The sequence below is a fragment of the Rhinopithecus bieti genome, unplaced genomic scaffold (genome assembly GCF_001698545.2).
Source record: "Rhinopithecus bieti isolate Rb0 unplaced genomic scaffold, ASM169854v2 scaffold_19482, whole genome shotgun sequence".
Lineage (NCBI taxonomy): Eukaryota > Metazoa > Chordata > Mammalia > Primates > Cercopithecidae > Rhinopithecus > Rhinopithecus bieti.
In genome coordinates this window covers 1,950,393-1,970,969 of record NW_016809768.1, presented here as the reverse complement: position 1 = coordinate 1,970,969, position 20,577 = coordinate 1,950,393, and the positions used below count along the sequence as shown (strand labels likewise).

Here is a 20,577-nt window from a genome sequence, read left to right as displayed (position 1 = left end):
ACCTCCGCCCTTCCCGACTTCCTCTGTTGACTGTGGGGGAGTTGGAGGGCTCGGGCCAGGGAGCTCCATGGCACCCACCCGCTTCGCGCAGACAGCTCTGAGGCAACGTTGTGTGCTGCTTTGACCATTTTTTTTTCTCCCCTTTTCATTTGTTTTCTTTTCCTTTTTGTTTTCTCTCTTTTTCCCCTCTCCCCTTTCTGCTCTCGGGATGCAGCCAAACGCAAAGCATGGAAACTAAACCGTGTTGGTAGCCTGCGAAATATATACAGCAGCAGCACCAACACCGAAGGTAACGCCTCCACACCTCCACCTGCCTCTTCCCGCCTCATCCCCTGCCCGCCCCTTCCCTTTCAACACAGGCATGGAAATGCAATTTGCCCAAAGCCGCATGCTCCCTTATTGTGTTTGCAGAGTCATTCCTGTGGTCTTTTCATCTTTTTGTGTGTGTTTTATTTTACCATTCATGTTCCTTTCAGCTTACTTAAATTTTGACCTTTCCCTTCAGTCGTAGAGTAGTGATGTTTAAATTACTTCAGAAACCTATTTCCTCCTCTTTTTTCTTTTCCTTTATACATGTGGGCACTCAGTGTAATATTTCCCAAGTTATTACAGTTTTTAAAAGTGTTAGTATCAGGTGTAATGATCTGTAGCCAAATACAATAGTGTGCCGTGACATTTAAGTAACAGTCTTAATTTGTTTTGTGGAAGCATTCTCCATAATGCTCTGTGCAGCTCTAATCCACAGGCAAGCAGGCCCGGGCCATTTGCATGGGCTGCTATTGCTTGTAAATTCAGTATTTTGTTGTGTTTCTAAAGGTCGTTTGGTGCCAAAGTTCACAAATTGACTTGCGTTGCTTTTTTCACCGAAGACAGCCGTCATTGCTTTTGTATAATAGCAGATTGAATTTTTCCCCCACCTTCATTTGAACAACACAATTATAAATTGCCTTTTTTTTTTTTTATGATTACAAATGTCAAGGGTCAGAATTATTTTGATGCCAGGCAAGGGAAAGCCACCACCATCCGCCTACGCACACATAAGGGAGGTGGGGGTATAGGAGGTGTGATGCAAAGCAGGTCACAATCCAGCAATCTTGGTATAATAGGGGGAAATTTTTTTTCACTTAAGTGCAAGCCAAATGGGTCAAGTAATCGCAAGCTCGTGCCCTAACACTAATTGACTTATTTGGGGATTATTATAACTGTAATATTTTTCTTAATGTCACTGTTTTCTGGGCTGTTGATTTTAGCGATTGCCAAGCCATGGCATTAAATCTCTTGTAAATTTTAAATTGCATGCTATTTCTGTAAACAAGTCCCTCTCTTCACATCCCGGTCATTAACCTTTGCTGATTTATATCGCCATCCTCTTTTTTCTTTCCTTCACAATTACTCCTGTCTTGCCACTGAAAGCCCTGCTCTCAGCCAGGAAAAAAAAAAAGAAAAAAAATCTGGAAAACAAATCTACGTTTTCACTATTGGTCTGTCAAAGAGCATTTTTTAATTTTTTTTTTTTTTTTTTTAAATGTTTCAAGGGGAAATTGTTGTGTGTTAAGATACCAATACCAGTGGAGCTTGGCCTGGGGGGTATCTTCTTTCAAAGCACTCAAGAAACACCAAGTGAAAGCGGGAAAAGAATAGAATTTAAGAAACGTCACATTCAGTATCGTTTTTGTTGCATTTTAAAGGGTATTAATGTACTCTTTTCACTGTTTTTTAAAAGTTTTTCAACTTAGCGTGCATATCATTTCTCCTCCCTGTGTCCTTACCAAATACGTTGGGGTTTTTTTATTTATTTATTTTTGTATGCATGTGGGTTTGTCGCAACAAGTTTGTTTATTGACTTCCAGCCTTTTAAAAAAAAATTGTGAGGTCTGATTTCAAATGCAATTGTATACAAAATTGGGGGATAGCAAGGGGCATACCTCCTTAGCCTTGGGGGCTAATGGTTCCCTGAGACTTGCTGGCCTTACTGGAGACGCTGGTGGGTGACACGGGACCCAGTAGAACCAGGAGTGAGGATTTGCAGCAGTGCGAACTTCTCAGCCTTAGCTTCTCAGGTAATATGCAGCATCTGCGCTGCCCAGCACCTCGGCGGGGCGGATGGTGCGAATTCCTCTCTGAAATCTGTCAGTACTGTATAGCATTGCAAACTTGGGGTCTGTCTGTCAGTAGCTATGAAAGGCATTCCTGGGGGTATTAAATAATGACTGCATATCCAATTGTCCCTCACATTTTCTCTCATCTTTCTCAGTTACAGTAAGTTTCTGTTTGCTGTTCAAGGTCATGTGTGAATTTTCAATTAAAAGACAGTATTCTTCATTTACTTTGGGTTTAAGATTAACATCTGTACACATACAATCTCATTTCATATGGTTTTTAATAATGTATTACAGAATTCAGGCCAGATGCAGTGGCTCATACCTGTAATCCCAGCACTTTGGGAGGCTGAGACAGGTGGATCACCTGAGGTCAGGAGTTCGAGACCAGCCTGGCCAACATGATGAAACCCCATCTCTACTAAAAATAATTTTTAAAAATTACCCAAGCATAGTGGCGGGCACCTGTAATCCCAGCTACTCAGGAGGCTGAGGCGGGAGAATCACTTGAACCCAGGAGGCAGAGGTTGCAGTGAGCCAAGATCACTCCACTGCACTCCAGTCTGGATGACAGAGCGAGACTCCATCTCAAAAAAAAAAAAAGTACATTAAAGAATTTATAAAATTATATAAAATAATTATCATATTCCTTTCTGATTTGCAGCCTTTTGATGTGTGATGTTATCACATATTCACTGTCTATAAAGCGAACCTTCACGAAAATCTGTATCCTGAACTTTAGCTTTTGTTTTAACCTCACGTCTTGAGTATTATACTAAATATACCCATCCCTAAGTGGAATATCTTTTAAAGTGGCCCACTTGAGTGATTTACTCAAAGGCACCCAAAAAACACCACCCAAGTAAGGTGGACACTAGAGTTTCCTGTGTCTAGAGGGAGAACTTGAGCTTCAGGGATAAGGGGAGACCACCCGCTGGGAGATGGGAGTGGACTCAGCTGTTCTGGGACTTTCCTCGGGATCCAGGTTTAGGAGAGATGGGCAGAGCCACAGTTTGAGTCTAAGGATCTCTCTGAAGCGCTTTTTGTTCTATGTCCTCTCTCTTCCGGCCCCTGGACCACATTATCTCATTTAATCTTCACACTCCCCTTGCCAGGTAGGTATCATGTGATGGATGGAAAGTTGGGATTCTGATAACTCAAGTGATTTTCTGCAGAACAAGCTAGCATGTACCAGTGGCAGGACATGTGTCCAGATCTCTTGACTCTGGGACCTGCTCACGGATCCACGTGGAAGGAGTTTGTGGATGGATGTCAGGAGTGGATAAAAACAAACAAAACTTGCAAGGGAAACGCACAGACAAGATTAAAAAACAAAAATATTTTATCTGTTGTCTGTCCGTTACGGCTAACACTGAAACCGAGATAGAAACTTGGGATATATACGATCGCACCAATGTACAAACTTTTGTTGCTTTTTAACAATGAACTTTCTCAAGATGGGTGAAATTGAATATTCTTCAACCAGAATGCGGCTGTAACTTTTCCATCTCAGGAGTTTGTGAATGGAAGGGTGTCTTAATGATACGATCCTCCAATAAACTGCTGACTCCCAACCCAAGGGAGAAAAAGATCTAAATACCAGATGACTGAGGCTAGACTCACACATGTTCAACTCTAAAGTAAATGTATTGGAGAAAGAACAAAGTGGACCAAGTGGCGGAAGAGTGGACGTTGTGCAAGAGGAAACTCGGGAGGGAGGCCTCTGTTCGCTGCACGGCAGGGCAGAATTGCACAACACCTGGACCCATCTCCAGGCCTTGCCTGCCCCATGCCGCTAAACACAGATGATGTTATCATCCGCTGTGAGTTGGGTGAACACATGGGCTCTTTCAAGAGCGTTTAAGCTCACTGTTTTAGCAGAAGAAAAGTACTTCCAGTACCTAAACAGATAAAGGAGAGAAGTTTTAGGAAACAAGGGGGCACTTCTTGGGGTACCAAGCCCATTCCCTGGCAGCAGAACGAATACTTAAGATAGGCCTCTTCACATAGGTGATGACGCTTGCATGCAAGTGTTAGCTAGATTCAGTATTGGCCTAAAGTCCCAATTGGAGCCTGTCTATAAAGGCCCATTTCTGTGGATTTAGAGCTCGCCCCAGCAACAGGCCTGGGAAACCTCTGCTTTGGGTACTTCTCTTCACCACAGTGGGTGAGATTGCTGGAACCCAGTCTCCCTGACACTGCAATTCCAAGCATAGGCGTGGCCGTGGGGAAACAGCAAACCTCCTTTTGGAGATTTCATCACAGATACAGCTTCGAGCCTCAGGCCTGCAGTCAGACCCGCACCTGCCTTCTCCACTGAACAGCCCAGATGGTCACTGTTTCTCTGAGCAGATGTGAGCAGGCCTAACTCGTGGGCCATTCCCTCTACCACTCGTATTCTTGGTCACAGTTCTGAGACTTCAGCTCATTCACAGTTAAACAAATTACAGACCCACATCTGAGAATGATGGTCTTGCTGAGTGTGAGGTAGGCCTGCCTCCTTGTTCCTGACTCTCAGCTCCCTGCCGGGATGCGCCATTGCCTGTGTTGGGTTCTGGGGCAATGGAGAGGGTAAAGGTGCACCTGCCCACTGCCCTCAGGGAGCTTACTGTCAGTCTAGGAGGCTGCGCAAAGGATCTCATGCAGAAGGAGGGAAGAGGCCCTGGATGTTCTGGGGACTTTGTGGAGAGCGGAAATACATTTAATTTAAGGGTCAGGACAGGTATCACAGCCTGCAGGATGTGACAGGAACCACAGTGACCACATCCTCAGCACTGAGCAATTTCCTGCATCCTGTCATGCACCGCTAGCAGAGGGAGATCTTTTCCTCTTTGTTTTATAAAAGAAGAAAGTGAGCCTGGGAGAAGGGCAGGCATGAGCCCCAGGAGCTCTCAGGGAGATGGGGTGGAATTCCGGGTGGAGGCAACAGCCTGCACCTGGACGGGGCTCAGTACAGAGCCTGCCGCGCCCTTAGGCTTGAGTGTGAGGTATGTGCAGAGGATTCTTTGGGGACCGGGACCAGTGGAGAGGACTAGATGATCCACAGATCTGCAGACAGCCATCAGCGTCATCTCCAACAGAGGAAGAAGGCAGCCCTGCTTGACAATCTTGTGACCCATCGTGTTGTGTGTTTCCTGAAGGACTCACTGCAGTGTTTGATCAAGGCCCCCACCAGATGCCCAGCAGTCTCCCCAGTGCCCCGTGCAGGTCCCCACAGGCTGCCTTCCAGAACCTGCTCTCTGCGGTGAGCATTCTCCAGGCTCAGGCGGAGTTCTCTTTCACACTGAATCACTGCTCTTGTTTGTGCGAGGCAGGCGTTGGCACCAGACTCAAGCCCAAATCTTAACTCAGGTGGTCTTGGTTCAGTCCCACATCCCCACTTCATAGCTCTAACCTTGGGTTCTTGATGTGTCTTCCCTGTACCTTGGTTTCCCCACCTATAAACTGACGGCCACTGCACAGGGTGTGGGGAGGAGTCAGCAAGCTAACATACCTAGAGGCGTGGAACATGGCCCCTGCATTGGTCCTTGCCTGGGACCAGAAGCCCCACTACTCGAGTACCCAGATTCTGTTATTCAAAGAAAATTGCAGTGCTTAAACGTTGTGTATGTAGCCAGGAACAGAGATTTGATAAGAAGCATTGCCTGTGAAGCATAGGGGGGGAATTTAGAAATGAAACTTAATCTGTTTTCGAGACTTTTAAACCTACCCTCCTGCTTCCATTTGCTTTCTCCATCTGAGAAGAATCGTCAGTTGTAGAAATTTGGCTGTCGAGTCACACACGCCTCGGTCTCATCCCCTCTCTGTCACTTCCCAGCTCTGTGGCTTGGGACGCTTTCCTGGATCTGTCGTTCCTCTCTGTTCTTTTCTTCCTCTCGCACGGAGACAATAAAACCTACCTCGAAGGGTAATTGAAGAAGAAATGAAGTGAAGCCTGTGAAGCGCTTCCCACAGAGCTTGGCACATGGGTAAGCTGGTCACCGTGGCTGCTATTAAATTGCTATACAGACTTATTTAATAGAAAAATGACCCAAAGACTCCATGGAGAATATCTGTGGACTATTCGGTAGGCCTTTTTCATGTATCAGTGCAGAGCAGAGTGGGCCAAAGCCAGTCGCCCTCAGTGATGAGTACCACTAACTAAGAACTAATGCAGGTAGGCTGGTCGCAGTGGCTCACTCCTGTAACCCCAGCACTTTGGGAGGTCGAGGTGGGCGGATCGCTTGAGGTCAGGCATTCGAGACCAGCCTGATGAATGTGGTGAAACCCCGTCTCTACTAAAAATACAAAAATTAGCTGGGCGTGGTGGTGCATGCCTGTAATCCCAGCTACTTGGGAGGCTGAGGCACAAGAATCTCTTGAACCAGGGAGGCAGAGGTTGCAGTGAGCCAAGATCGTGCCACTACACTCCAGCCTGGGTGACAGAGCAAGACTCTGTCTCAAAAAAAAAAAAAACAAACAAACAAACTAATGCAGGTAACTTCAGATTTAGGAAACCCTTGCGTGGAGAATAACTAGAATCGACGTTTTGGGGAGAGAAGCAAGAATGCTCATTTTTCTAGCCCCCTCCTTTTGAAAGGATGGCAGTCTTGGGCATCACCTCGGCGCTGGGCAGCACCTAGGAGAGGAAGCCGCCCGTGGATAGTGGAGGGTGCCCCTGCAGGTTCCTGGTGAGCCTGGGGGCCGGGTCTCATGATGGCCATGCTGGACTCTTGCAGAGGAACCCGCCCTAGGCCTGCCCAGCGTGGCCGTGTTCACTTAGTCCTATAATTAGGAGCCCAAGGGGACCTCTGCAAAGTGGGGAGTGTGTCAGGATGAGTAACAAATGGTTACCACTTAGTAACGAGATAAATCGAGATAAATCACAGCACGCGCCTCTCATTGCTTTCTCTTTCTAAACGGAACACTTGGGCCTGACGCTTTCACAGGGTGTCTGGGACGGAGAAAGTACAAGGGAGACCTCAACCCTCACCCCTGCCATGTCGCAAGATATTTTCAATTTGCGGTCAGGTAACTTTTTTTTTTTTTCCAAGAGCTTTGTTTTGGAGTCTTTTCTTCATTTAAGACATGCATGGGCCAGGCACGGTGACTCACATCTCTAATCCCATCACTTTGGGAGGCTGAGGTGGGTGGATTGCCTGAGTTCAGGAATTCAAGACCAGCCTGGGCAACAAATTTTTCTCTACAAAAAATACAAGAATTAGCCAGGCGTGGTGGCACACGCCTGTAGTCCCAGCTACTCGGGAGGCTGAGGTGGGAGGAGCACTTGAGCCCAGGAGGTGGAGGTTACAGTGAGCCGAGATGATGCCATTGTCCTCCAGCCTGGGCGACAGAGACCCTGTCTCAGAAAAGATAAAAAAAAAAGGCACATATGGCATCCTACAGATCTGGAAGCCAAAGCTTTCAAATGGAGTTTCTTTACACGTGGCCCTTGAACTGGTATCCCAACCCTTTATGATGTGTTTGTAAAACAAAAGCGTCGTTTGTATGTCATGAGAACCTTCCCGGGGAATATTTAGTAGTTAAACATTCCTAACCTTGTAATTTACCTGTGGGGACTTGCTTCTTCGCAGAATTAATCACACTCTTCTAAATTAAGCCATAGGACAGCACCTCTGTTGGACTCTCTTGGCTTAACAAAGATATTGACCAAATTCAGAGTTTCCAAAAATAGTTAACCTGAGAACCGTGAACTGTGTGTGTTTATAATGATCTTTTGTTTTGGTTTAAAATTAATAACTTCTCAATTATAGTAAGGGGTGGGCTTTATGTGTTATTTTCCATAAGTCTTGGTTCTGTACAACCCTGGTCCATATTCTCCAGGCTTGCCTGCTTTCTTTGTCTTTTTTTTTGTTTTTGTTTTTTGAACAGGGAGTCTCACTCTGTTGCCCAGGCTGGAGTGCAGTGGCACAATCTCCGCTCACTGCAGCCTCCATCTCCAGGGTTCAAGTGATTCTCATGCCTCGGCCTCCTGAGTAGCTGGGATTACAGACACCCGCCACCACACCCAGCTACTTTTTGTATTTTTAGTAGAGATGAGGTTTTGCCATGTCACGCAGGCTGCTCCCGAACTCCTGACCTCAAGTGATCTGCCCCAACTAGGCCTCTCAAAGTGTTAGGATTACAGGCTTGAGCCACCGCACCCGGCCAGCAGGCTTTCTTTCACATCAATCTTTTCCTACAAAAATGGGAGAAAATTTGAAAATAAAACTGACTTTTAATACTGCGTTTTGGCTGACATCTTAATGTGTGCACTTTTTGTCATAGTTGGGTAAAATAAGCCACATGCCTATGTAATAGATGCTTTTAAAACAAATATTGGAGGATTTTACAAAGTGTATGACGGAAAATAGCATTAAAGCCCGGGTAGGTGCCTGACATTGCCACACATTGCCGCTTAGGGTATGGGTCGTGGTAGAGGGAGAAAGACCACAAGGTAGCGAGTACATTCCATCTGAGTTTCCAACCCCATTCCATTGACAGTGGCTACCTGGAGAACTGTGTGAAGAGGAATTCTGGGGCTGCACCAGCCTCTTCAGGAACAGTTAGGAATGTCTGTTTTTAAAATAAAAGGAGAGAGAGCTTCCCTTTGTCATCCCAGGTCCAGCGTGGCACCTCCCTTGCAGATAAAGCTGAAATCAGAAAGATGAAGTGGGCTGTTCATGGGTACCAGTCTGTCAATGGCAGAGTAGGAAGTAGGTTCCAGGAGAGAGAACCCCAAAGTTGGAGCTCTGGTTCGGACAGAAACTGGGAAAACCCGTAGCGAAAACTCACTTGTTCAAAGGGGGAAAAGAACAAAGGCTTGGCGGAAGGTAAGCATCGGTGGTAATGTGTTCACCAGGGCTTTGTGGTGTCTCCTAAAACAGAAGTCCCAATTCTTTTACCAAGGGCAGGAGTGGAGAAGATGGTTATTTTCTGCTCAGGCCCTGGCTGTTGTATTTTCCCGTCATTTTGCAGTGGTGCTGTCTGGAGGCCTCTGGGCTTGGTAGATCCTGGACTCTGCGTGCAGCGAACATGGCCATCCTCCACGCTGAGCATGTCATCTCTGCACCGTTGCAATAGCACATTTCGTTTTCATCATGGGTTTGTCATTAAATGTGTCACAAAGGATGCTTAGCCTTGTGGATGGAACACTGGGTGGGCCTCAGGATCCTGGATTTCAGGCTATAGGGCACCCTGGGAGAACCTCCTCTCTCCCCAGGACCCAGATTCTCATCCGGTCATTGAAGAACTTGGAGTGTGTGACTTCTACATCCTCCTTGAGCCTTTTTTGATTCAGAAGAGAAACAGATCTCGGCATTGCACCTGCGCCCATCAGTAATTTTTTTGTTTGTTTGTTTGTGGTTTTTTTTGGAGACGGAGTCTTGCTTTGTCATCCAGGCTGGAGTGCAGTGGCGTGATCTTGCACCTGCACCCATCAGCAGTTTTTTCTTTTTTTTTGGAAACGGAGTCTCTCTTTGTCACCCAAGCTGGAGTGTAGTGGCGTGATCTTGGCTCACTACAACCTCCACCTCCCAGGTTCAAGTAGTTCTCCTGCCTCAGCTTCCCGAGTAGCTCGGACTATAGGCGCACACTACCACGCCCAGCTAATTTTTTTTATTCGTAATTTAGTAGAGATGGGGTTTCTTCATGTTGCCCAGGCTGGTCTCGAACTCCTGAGCTCAGGCAGTCTGCCCACCTCAGCCTCCCAAAGTGTTAGGATTACAGGCATGAGCCACTGCGCCTGGCCCCATCAACAGCGTTGAGCCATTTTGCGTCATAGTCCAGGACACAGATCCAGGTCCTCTTGGCCTTTGCAAGAGCACAGTGCAGTTGTCCTCTTCCCCAAACCCCTTGCCCGAGACCTGTGCCTCTGTGCCTCCCTCCTTCCCTCGCCTGGCACCCACACTCCCCCATGCATCCTTGTCAGATGCCTCCTGTTGAAATCAGCTTCCAAATGTGAAACGGTTTTCAGCTGTTTTTAGCCTTGTAACCCTTTGTCTGCTAGAATTCTGCCAAAAAATAATTGATGACGGATTGGCCCATTAACCTTTAAGAAAAAAAAAAGTTTGACAGCCTGGATTCGTGTAATGAGGAGGGATTCCTTGTGAAATCAGTCTGATGGCTGAGTTTCTTGCCCCTAAGGAGGCAAAATTAGCCCCACGGGGCCTCGTCTGCATAGAAACTGGACACAATTAGTGTAATATCCAGTGTTATTAATGTCGTTTGGAATAATTGGGCAGGTTGATTTCGACAGGTTCATGGTGCTAAAATACTATTATAGTGGACCTTTCCACAGCTAACCGTTAAACACAGAAAACTGTTTAAATCCCTGTGAGCCCAATCACAAAACTTTATGAAACAGCTAAGCCCTGGAATGTCACACTGGGAAACAGCACACCGTCTGTTACTTCGGGCTTTGGGGCGTGGTGGCATTTTGATTTTTCAGGAGCAGGGGGATTAATTTTGCTGTCTGTGAGTGTATCTGAAACTTCAACATGCTTTTAATGGATATACCATCAGGAACTTCTACAACCCAAAATCTGTCTTTACAGTGAATGAAATAGAACCCACTGCAATTGTCACTAATAGGAAGTTTGTATTAGTGAAATGACACCACAAAAAATGAAAGCTCGGAACGGGGCATCCTCACGGGTTCGTGCTTGTTCTGCACGTTTGAAGTGAGGGTGGCAGTGGAGAGTAATGCTCGGCTCTGTCTCTGACTGATGGGCCTCACGCTGCCAATTACTGTTTTGATCATTTTTAATTTAGTTGCTCATAAGTAAAATGTCATCACCATGTCACTTTGTAATGTGCTGCAGCCCTTCGGGGCCATCGGTGATTTGAATAAGGCTCTATCATCTGCTAAAAATTCTTCTTTGAACCTCAGGAGGAGCATGTTCCTGTTCTCTCCACACAGAAGAAGGGAAAACACTTGGGTCCAAAAATCTATTCACTGTTTACATAATGAGCGTAAATGGTCACTGCAGTGCCACCAAAGTGTAAACACGGATTAAATCTTGAGATTTGCTGGGTGTTGACCTAATAATGTCACCAGAGCAGCACATAGGAGATCACCACCAGGATAGGTCTTCTGTACTGGATTAGTCAGAACTGGGTTTAGTAACGACAGAAATCCAATTTTAAAAGAATGAGACACTGGGCGTGGTGGCTCACGCCTGTAGTCCCAGCTACTCAGGAGGCTGAGGCAAGAGAATCACTTGAACCTGGGAAGGGGAGGTTGCAGTGAGCTAAGATCGCGCCATTGCACTCGAGCCTGTGCTACAGAGTGAGAATCCATCTCAGAAAAAAAAGAATAACAGTAGCACAAGCTGTTGAGGGATTTCTGGGGAAACTACTTTCAAAAGGCCCAACCGTCTTGTTCTCTTGGCCTGAGGAATAAGAGAAGATAATGGAAAACCACTGGGAGACCCTTCCGGCCCCTACGCCATCTTTGATTCCTAAGGAGAGCTCCTTTTTTAATGTTAATTTGTTTTTAGGAAATGGAGGAAGAGTACTGCCACTTTAAGAGAGGAAAATGATTACACGCAATAATGGCTGTAAAGTCCTGGCGTTGTGCCTGATACAGAATTTGGAGCCCAGTGGTATTATTTTTTGTATTTATTATTCCGTGCAGTAGATTTGTTACAGATAAACAGATTTCTTCCTGGAAGTTGTAACATGACTATGCAGTTGCTCTGTAATCCTTGTGCTTATTTTTTTAATCTTGGGAGGCAGAGAAAAGTCATATGGCAGATATAAATTAGATCTGAAACTCTACGTATGGGTATTCACCTATTACTCTCCCTGAAAATTAAAAAAATAAAGCCACCTAAACACAGGATCCTAGGAAACACATGGCCTAGCATAGCTGGATTCCACTCGGCAGTGCTGGTGTAGAGTGGCCTTAATTAGGCTCTGTGCTCAGATGTTAATCCTTCCTCAGGAAGCAAGGTCCAGCTGTTCAGATCCTTGTCATAGATTTCAGGGCCTGAAAATCCAAAAGAAGGCACAGGGTAGTCCCCCTGCTGGGGCCCGCCTCTGCACTGAGGGTGTAGGATTCCATCTCCCGCCTCTGCCCTGCCTCCCCCAGGGCAGACTGAGCCTCTCCCCTCCAGGTGTCCCAGATGTTTGCAACACTGTTCAGCCCCGGTTCCCATCAGCACAGCCTGCCTGGGAGAGGCCAGCCCAGGGCCAGCAGCACCATTGCCTCTTGATTTGGGAGCTGGTGCTGGACCCTGCATTGACGAGACAGAGGGGGCCATCTTCTGCTTCTCCAGGTATAGGCTGAACCATCCAGTCCAAACAGAACAGAAACCCCAAAGAGCTGTTCATCGGCATCTCACTGCATTCACTGCGTGGTGAACTGCTACTCACACGGAAAAGCGTGGCGTTAAGACCTGCCCTGTGATCACAGGGCCTTTGTGTGTGCTTCGTACACGTCAGAGACAGACCATACCCAAGGATCACAGAGATGGCACAGCTTCCTGCTCACCACACTTTATCACCGAGCTGTTGATCCTGAGGATTGCAATTCTTGTCTTCGTTTCTTCATTATTTGTATAATCTTGTGCTTTTCCAGGTTTAGAGTTATTACACAGGACTCCCCCTCGAAAAAAGAGTATCTTAAGTGAGCCTAGGGTTGCACAGTTGGTTCTTAGTTGGGAAGCGAAGCTTAGCTGTGCTTTCCTGGGTCAGCAGGGCCTATCACGGCGCTGGCCTTCCTAGTCCATGCCTTTACCTGAAGCTGGTGCCCATCAGCCTGGATCCCAGAGTGTCTTGCGTCTGTTTCCTCTTTACTCTGTTGGGTCTTGTTGGCGTTTGACGGTAATTAGCCAGTTAGCCAGGGTTTCATTCTCCAAGAGAGGAGGCCTGAACCTGAGCAGGCCACCCTCAGACTCTGGCTGATCCGTCACCTCCAGGCAAATTGTGAAGTTTTCTCTTTACCACCTCTTCTGAGCGGCTGCGGATACCAAGTGGTTCTTTACGTTACTTTTAGGGAAGTATTTTGCTCATTCACGAGTCTTGTGTCTCTCCTTTTCTACTCACAGATACAAATATATGCCTATGATTTGGGAAGGCCTGCTTAAATACGATTTGTGTTTGCTAGTGTACAGAAATGCGATTAATATTTCTGTATTCATCTTATATCTTGCCCATTTGCCAACTGCTGTTAGGTTTTTAATAATTTGTAGGTGATTTGGGGTTTTCTATGAAAACAGTCATATACCTTGTGAATGTCTTTATCTTCCTTTCCAATATCTCAGTCTTGTATTTCCTTATTTTTGTCTTGCTACACCGGGTAGCAGGGATGAAAAAAAGCAGTTACGGTGGGTGTCCTTGTCTTGAGCATCCTGTAACTGAGTGTTCAAAGGTGTGTTTCTGACATCTCACCCTTAGGATTAGTGACACTGTGGGTTTAGGGAGAGATCATCTCTGTCCAAGGTAAGGGAGTTCTCTTCTATTCCTCGTTGACTAAGAAGTTTTAATCATGCTTCTTTCTCTTATTTTTTTTTTCTTTCTTCTGGTTGAAAAATTGCACATTCTACTTCTTTTCTTGCAGAAGTTTACCACATAGACTTAATTTACCAACATGTGAAGTGAGTCCTTAACCTTCCCCAGGAGAGCAGTCCAAGGCCCCTGTGACATCCTAACTCCCATGTCCTCACCGCCACTCTCACGTTCTCCAGCATTTTGACTTTTCCCATGGTAGGCATTGTCATTAGCAGTCTTAGTATTGTTTTTATTTAGATTTTTTTTTTTTTTACGTATTTATCAGTTCCTTTGCTCATCAACACGTCTTTCACAAACCTGCCTTCTAGGATCTTCCTGAAGTACATCTTTTTTTTTTTTTCCGAGATGAAGTCTTGCTTTGTCACCCAGGCTGGAGTTCAGTGGCGTGATCTCAGCTCACTGCAACCTCCGCTTCCCAGGTTCAAGTGATTCTCCTTTCTCAGCCTCCCAAGTAGCTGGTATTACAGGTGCCTGCCACCATGCCCAGCCAATTTTTTTTGTTAGTTTGTTTGTTTTTTTGGTATTTTAGTAGAGACAGGGTTTCGCTATGTTGGCCCGGCAGGTCTTGAACTCCTGACCTCAGATCATCCGCCTGCCTCAGCCTCCCAAAGTGTTGGGATTACAGGCGTGAGCCACTGTGCCTGTCCCTGAAATATATCATTTAGTAATTTCCCTAGTGGACGTCTATTGGTAATAAGCACTTTTGGGGTTTTTTGCAGAAAAAGTATATTTTGTTTTTTCTTTCTTTTTCTTTTCTCTTTCCCTTTCTTTTCTCCTCCTTTCTTTTCTTCTCTGCTCTTTTCTTTTCTGTTTTTTTCTTTCATAGAGTCTCACTCTGTGACCCAGGCTGGAGTACAGTGGTGTGATCACAGCTCACTGCAGCCTCCATCTCCCAGGCTCAAGTGATCCTCCCACCTCAGCCTCCCAAGTAGCTGGGGCTACAGGTACAAGCCACCATGCCTGGCTAATTTTCAAATTTTTTGTAGAGATGAGGTCTCACTATGTTGCCCAGACCAGTCTTGAACTCCTGGGCTTAAGTGATTCTCCCACCTCACATCCCAAAGTGCTGAGATGGCAGACGCGATCCCCTGCACCTGGCCTGTATTTCACTCTTGTTCTTCAGAGTGAATCTCAAGAATTTTCCTGAGTCTCATGTCTACACTGTTATTTTCCCTTGAGGATATTATTCCACACTCGCACGACTCTGACTGTTACTCTTAACAAGTCTGTGATCCGTCTTGATATTTGGTTAAGAGCAATCTGTCTCTAGTGATGGGGTTTCACCATGCTGACCAGGCTGGTCTTGAACTCCTGACACCTTAGGTGATCCACCAGCCTCAGCCTCCCAAAGTGCTGGGATTACAGGCGTGAGCCACTGTGCCCGGCCTGTATCAGTAATGCTTTGGATCTAAATCTGCTGTCTTGTTTGCAGTGTGTTGGGTGACCTCTGGTTTTGAGTTCAGGTGTAATTGGTCTCCGTCCATGGGAAGCTTTTCTGTAGAGAAGATACCAGAAGCCAAGGGAGTTCTGAGACCTGGGGCTTCCCGGCTCCTGTCCTTGCAGGATTGCCGGGTGCCAGACCCTGGGTTTGTGTTTCCTGTCTTAGGACCTTATCTGTTGTGCTACCAAAGGTGTTTGCCTTTCAGGGTAGCCTTCACTTTTGCAGGTTTTTAGCACTTTAGGCTCACAGTTCTAGTTTCAGCTTGTGTATCTGATTTGGGGAGGGAGAAGGAGGGTCCTCTTGGAGATCAGGCGTCACTGTGGACTGCTGTGTTGTGAAGCAATCAGCTTGGAAGAGAAGCCAGGCCCCAGGAACAAGGGAGAAGTGCTTAAGTGTTGGGGAGGGGAGCAACTGCACAAACTTCCTACACGGTAAACTCAGAGAAGGGTTAAAGCTGGGCCAGAGCCAATTAACAGTCAGGCAAGGGCTGAAAGTGGAAGGACGTGGAAGAGTACAGATTGGCGGATATTGCTAAGCAGGGCTGTGACTGATGAGATGACAGTAGGAAGAGGGAGAGGGAGGAATCCAGGTAATTTTGAGATTTTATGATTAGAATAGCATTATAATCATTAAGAGAAATACAGAGCCCCAAGAGGAGCATTTGAAAATTCTAGCAAATCTATGTGATGCATGTTAAATTTGATAATGAGGACAAAGTATTTGAGAAACAATCCATGGGCATTTAAAAATCTAAAACCGATTAGATATATGAATTAGATATATATGTGTGTATGTATATATGTGTGTATATATGTATATATGAAGTGTACATGTCTGTAGGAAGTGACTGAGCTTCGGAAGGAAAGGAACCCTTAAGAAGGAGGGAGGAGGAAGGAGGAACATTAACTAAACTTGAAGTTTGCCTTTACTAAAGGCCACATGCAGAGGAACCAGGGAGGAGAAAGAGAAGCAGTGATCAGAAAGCTGGAAAGAGAAATATAGTTACACAGTGAGAAGATGGCAGGCACGCCACGGGCACCCCCGTCCTTGCCCTGGGGTAGACATTGCTAGCTAATCACAGATCCTTCTCCAGGAGCCTGGAGCCAGCCTTGGAGATCTCAACACAGAACTCCCTGCAGCTGCTCAGAGCTGCCTGCATTGAGAACACAGATGCAAGATAGTTCTCAGCTAGGGCCCTCCCAATCACCTATGAGATGCTGAATTCCCACCATTCTCCCTCTGAAAGGGCCACATTCAAGGGCCTGAAACTCCCAAGGGAGCAGAACCCATAAGCTCCATCTGTGGATAGTTGTGAGGGGGAAAGAATCTTCCACTTGCAGGGTCTCCATCATTTTTTTCTGTCCTGGGTTGACTCCAGGGCACCCAGAACAGGTGTCATCCCTCTTCCATCAGACAGAAGTCCCCTGTGCTCAGAGTCCCCAGTGAGCAGTCCCTGGCATTAGGCTCTTACTGTGGTGCCTGCTGGCTACCACCCTGAGTGATGGAGACAGGACCACCTCCTCACCATTGTGGATGACACACTCACAGCCTTCACTTTCATCGGGAGCCCCATTATGGGCTTGCTGTTCACTGCAGTCCTTCAGCCTGTTCATATTTGTAGTTAGGAAGCAAAATCTTCCCCCAAAACCTCTTTTGCTGTTGGGGTCCAAGGGAAGGAATTCTAGTCATGCATTTGACCATTTGAGTTGTCAGTTCAGCTCAGAGATCCTCCTCTTTTTAGACCCTAGGGATGGGAATAAAACTTTAGTTTATCTGTTATCCCCCAAAACTCTTTGCTTTCAAAATTTGGTAAGCAGACTTTATATGTCTTTATCCAAGTCATTGATAAAACATAATGGATATTGAATGAGGCAAGACAGAGGTAAAAGTTCCATGGTTGACCGCTGCAGACCTCCTACTAGTTTATGCTACTTAGTACCCCTTAGTTGTGAATCCATGTAACTCTATTCACATCTCTTTCATTCACCCTGATAAATGCCTTGCTCACATCTGGGTGAGTCTTCAGGGTGATCAAGCATCTCAGAAGACCAACGGGGAAAATACTGCAAGATGGTGGTGCCTATCAGCCCCGTAAGGTGCTCCAAAAAGAGGGGAGTCAGTGAGAAAGAAGACTGAGCACAGCCCATGACCCCTGGCTGTTCCTTGATTTGTAATCTTATAAAGTGAGGTTTCAATAGGGTGGATGATGGGGAAGCATTATTAGAAAACACAGTGTGGTAAAGAGCTGGATGCACGCATACACGTGTCTGCTTTGCAGACTGTGCGAGTGAAGGATGAAAAGAGGTGATGATCTCTCTCAAGGATGGAGTGAGATCAGGAAGGGAGGGCAGGAGGTCTGTAGAAGGGGGACATCAGGTTTGCAAGAGAGTGAGGAAACCATATCAAATCCAGGTCCGCAAGAAGGTATGAGGGGACCAGGTAAAGGATGCAGAGAGATGGGGGAAGAAAGGACCAGGAGCTGAAAGGAGACACAGAAATGTTGAGTGACATAGAAGATACTAGAAAAGGGAACTTACTTGTGTCCAGTATAAGGAGAAGACAGGTGGTGGGATAGATTGTTAAAGTGAATGTTCGGCCAGGTGCAGTGACTCATGCCTGTAATCCCAGCACTTTGGGAGACCGAGGTGGGCGGATCACCTGAGGTCAGGAGTTCAAGACCAGCCTGGCCAACATGGAGAAACCCATCTCTACTAAAAATACAAAATTCACTAGGTGTAGTAGCACCCACCTGTAATCCCATCTACTCAGGAGGCTGAGGCAGGAGAATCGCTTGAACCCGAGAGGCGGAGGTTGCAGTGAGCTGAGATCACGCCATTGCACTCCAGCCTGGGAGACAAGAGCAAAACTCTGTCTCGAAAAATAAATAAATAAATAGAGTGAGTGATGAAGCCGTAGAACAGCCACTGTAGGGAGCACATTTGGATATTAGCTCAAAATGGGTTCTGATGTTCCTGTGAACACTTACATATATTTGTTCCTCTAAGTAGAGTTTGCATGCATAGGTAAATTTTGTTTACATAATTAATCGGGCAGAGCCAAACTGTGCTTTAGCAATTTAATTTGCAAGTTTTGTCTTTGCATGAGATACTGAGAGTATTCCAGTGCAAGATACCAGATAGCAGCTACTGCATTGAGATGAGGCAAAAAATAGAGATGTTCCCGTGGAACTTCCTTCAGATTTGCATTGTTTTTATCACTTTGTGTTCAGTCATCTGCCTGCTTGTGTGTGCCCGTCCTCACCATGTAGAAACGTTTAGAGGGCACAGGCTTCTGCATGCTGGAATCCCTTCCACCCAGCCCAGTGCCTAGCATGTGGGGGAGGGCAGCTAAGGACCACAGTGACCGAGACCTGCACCTGTACAGTGTAATGCAAGTTCAGCTCTTGGCCTTTGTTCCAGTGACTGTAGCTCATGACTGACTGGAGCCACACATTTGAACAGGAAAGCTTTACAGGGGACCAGTTGTGCAGAAATTTAACTGGGAAGCTAATGGTTGTAATTTTTTTCACTAGAAGATCCAATAAACACTGATCAGAGGGAGCTTTGATACGTGTATTTGAATTTCACAGATTAAACAAAGTGTGAGCCTGTTGAGTTGATCTCCTAATGAAAAATTGTCACATCCCACCCATGAATTACCAAGTGTTCCTTATGACCTAACTGTGAGTTACGTAGTTTTTCTTACCTTACCTATCTGTTCACTAGGGGAGTTTTGCATAACATACATGAATTAGGGCACTATCCTATGAGAATCTGTAAGGAAAATATTGTAATTCATAGTACTAGGACATAAAAGCCCATGGATCAAGAAGCTGGACCAAGACCCACAGAGGCAGTGGCTCAGCCAGTAATTGCACGGTATCATTGTAAGTCAGCCATGGTGAAACCTATGTGAAACTTACAGTTACAATGATTTTTTTTTTTTTTTTAATGAAAACTCCCAAGTCCCTGAGTGTTTAAGGTCATTACTGAAGGCATGACCTGCAGACACCCCGACCCCACCTTCCTCCCCACCCTCCTTTCCACAGCAGGTGGAGTGTTTACATCTGCATCAATACACAGGTGGTGGGGGGATCATTTGTTCTTCAAATTCAAGAGCCCAGTAGATTGGGATAACATTCCTGAGCGACCAGACCCTCTCATCCTGACCTCTTGTCACCAGCTCTCCAGAAATCAGGAACCAGGGTGATTGAGAGCACAAAGGACACCCACATACCGTATGGGCCAGCCGAGAACTTCCTGTGAAGACTTTTCTCTCCCCTCCCACTCCAGCCCAGATCAGTCCCTTTCACAGATGGGGTGGGCCTCAGTGCCAACACCCCAAGGGGGACTAACCAGCCAGGACCTCAGGCCCAACCTCCACTCAGCACCCACGTCATAGCACTTTCCTGCAGCCCCCAGAATATGCCCGGGGCGCAGTGGCTGTCAGCACCTAGGGGAGTCACAGACCTTTGAGGGGCTGGTGGAGGCCATGGGCCCTCTCTGGCTGGGTGCTGTCCCCACACCCCGGGACTGGGGCTTGGTGGCATCAGTGAGCTGTTCAGGTGGAAGGGATCTCAGCCATAAAGAGGGCTGCACGTCCACCCAGCCAGAAAGGAGTGGGGAAAGGGCGAGTGGGGTGGCACATCCTTATGTCCCAGGAAGGGCCTGGGAGAGCCAGCCTAGGTAAGGGCAGTAAGCCGTGCTTAGAAGCTGGGCTACAGGGACCAAGAGTCTGAAAGGTCAGAGGTCCGTGCAGTAGACATGAGCCAGCCCAATGGCCACGGGCTGGGGACGGAGATAAGTAAAGTAGTTGGCAGACAGGTAGATGAAAGTCAGTACCAATAATAGTTGCTTGCCAGGGGATTCTAATGCAGCTAGTTCACAGGCCAGGGCCTGGAAACTTGAGTCAAATGAGGTGTTGCGTCTGAAATCCCAGCTGAAGATTTCTTAATGAGGGTCTGATGCAGTGGCTCACACTTGTCACTCAGCACTTTGGGAGGCCAAGGAGTGAGGATCACTTGAGTTCAGGAGTTTGAGACTAGCCTAGGGTCTCAGGAGGCAAAGGCAGGAGGCTCGCTTGAACCTGGGAGGTGGAAGATGTAGTGAGCTGTGATCGTACTACAGCACTCCAGCTTGGACCACAAAGTGGGACCCCATCTCAAAAAAAATTATTCATGCTTGTCTGTAATTAGTTATGCTCTTTGCCAGTGGTGCCTCCTCCTTTGGCAGGGACTTGGGGGCTGGGAGTGGGGACAGGAATCATGAACAGAGGCCGGCATGAATCTGTGGAGTGTCTCGCATGGACCAGGCCCCACGTCCACGTGGGTCTGTACACTTCATGGAGCTAGCAGAAAAGCACTAGACAGTCGGTGCCCTTTGCCTTCATTTTATGGGTTAGAAAAAATGAACCTCGAAGAGTCAAGGAATTTGCCCAAAGACTCAGATGTGGCAGGTGGGGTTGCAGGGGTAGCCCCAAGTTCCTTTCTTCCCATTCCAGTCACGGCCCCAGAGTGGCTACCAAGTCTGGGGCCTGTCTCAGCTG

The 20,577-nt window shown here is 46.7% G+C and overlaps 1 protein-coding gene across 8 annotated transcripts in view; it reads left to right on the top strand.

Annotated features, from left to right (window-relative positions):
• AGAP1 (ArfGAP with GTPase domain, ankyrin repeat and PH domain 1) overlaps positions 1–20,577 on the top strand; it is a 662,058-nt gene that overhangs the window by 534,778 nt on the left and 106,703 nt on the right. For 3 of the 8 annotated variants that reach the window (XM_017890285.1, XM_017890289.1, XM_017890284.1), the window contains one exon: positions 215–289. The exons of the other annotated variants lie outside the window; for them this stretch is intronic. In XM_017890285.1, the coding sequence (XP_017745774.1) occupies positions 215–289 (75 nt within the window). The remainder of the gene's footprint in view (positions 1–214; positions 290–20,577) is intronic. 8 annotated transcript variants of the gene reach the window in all.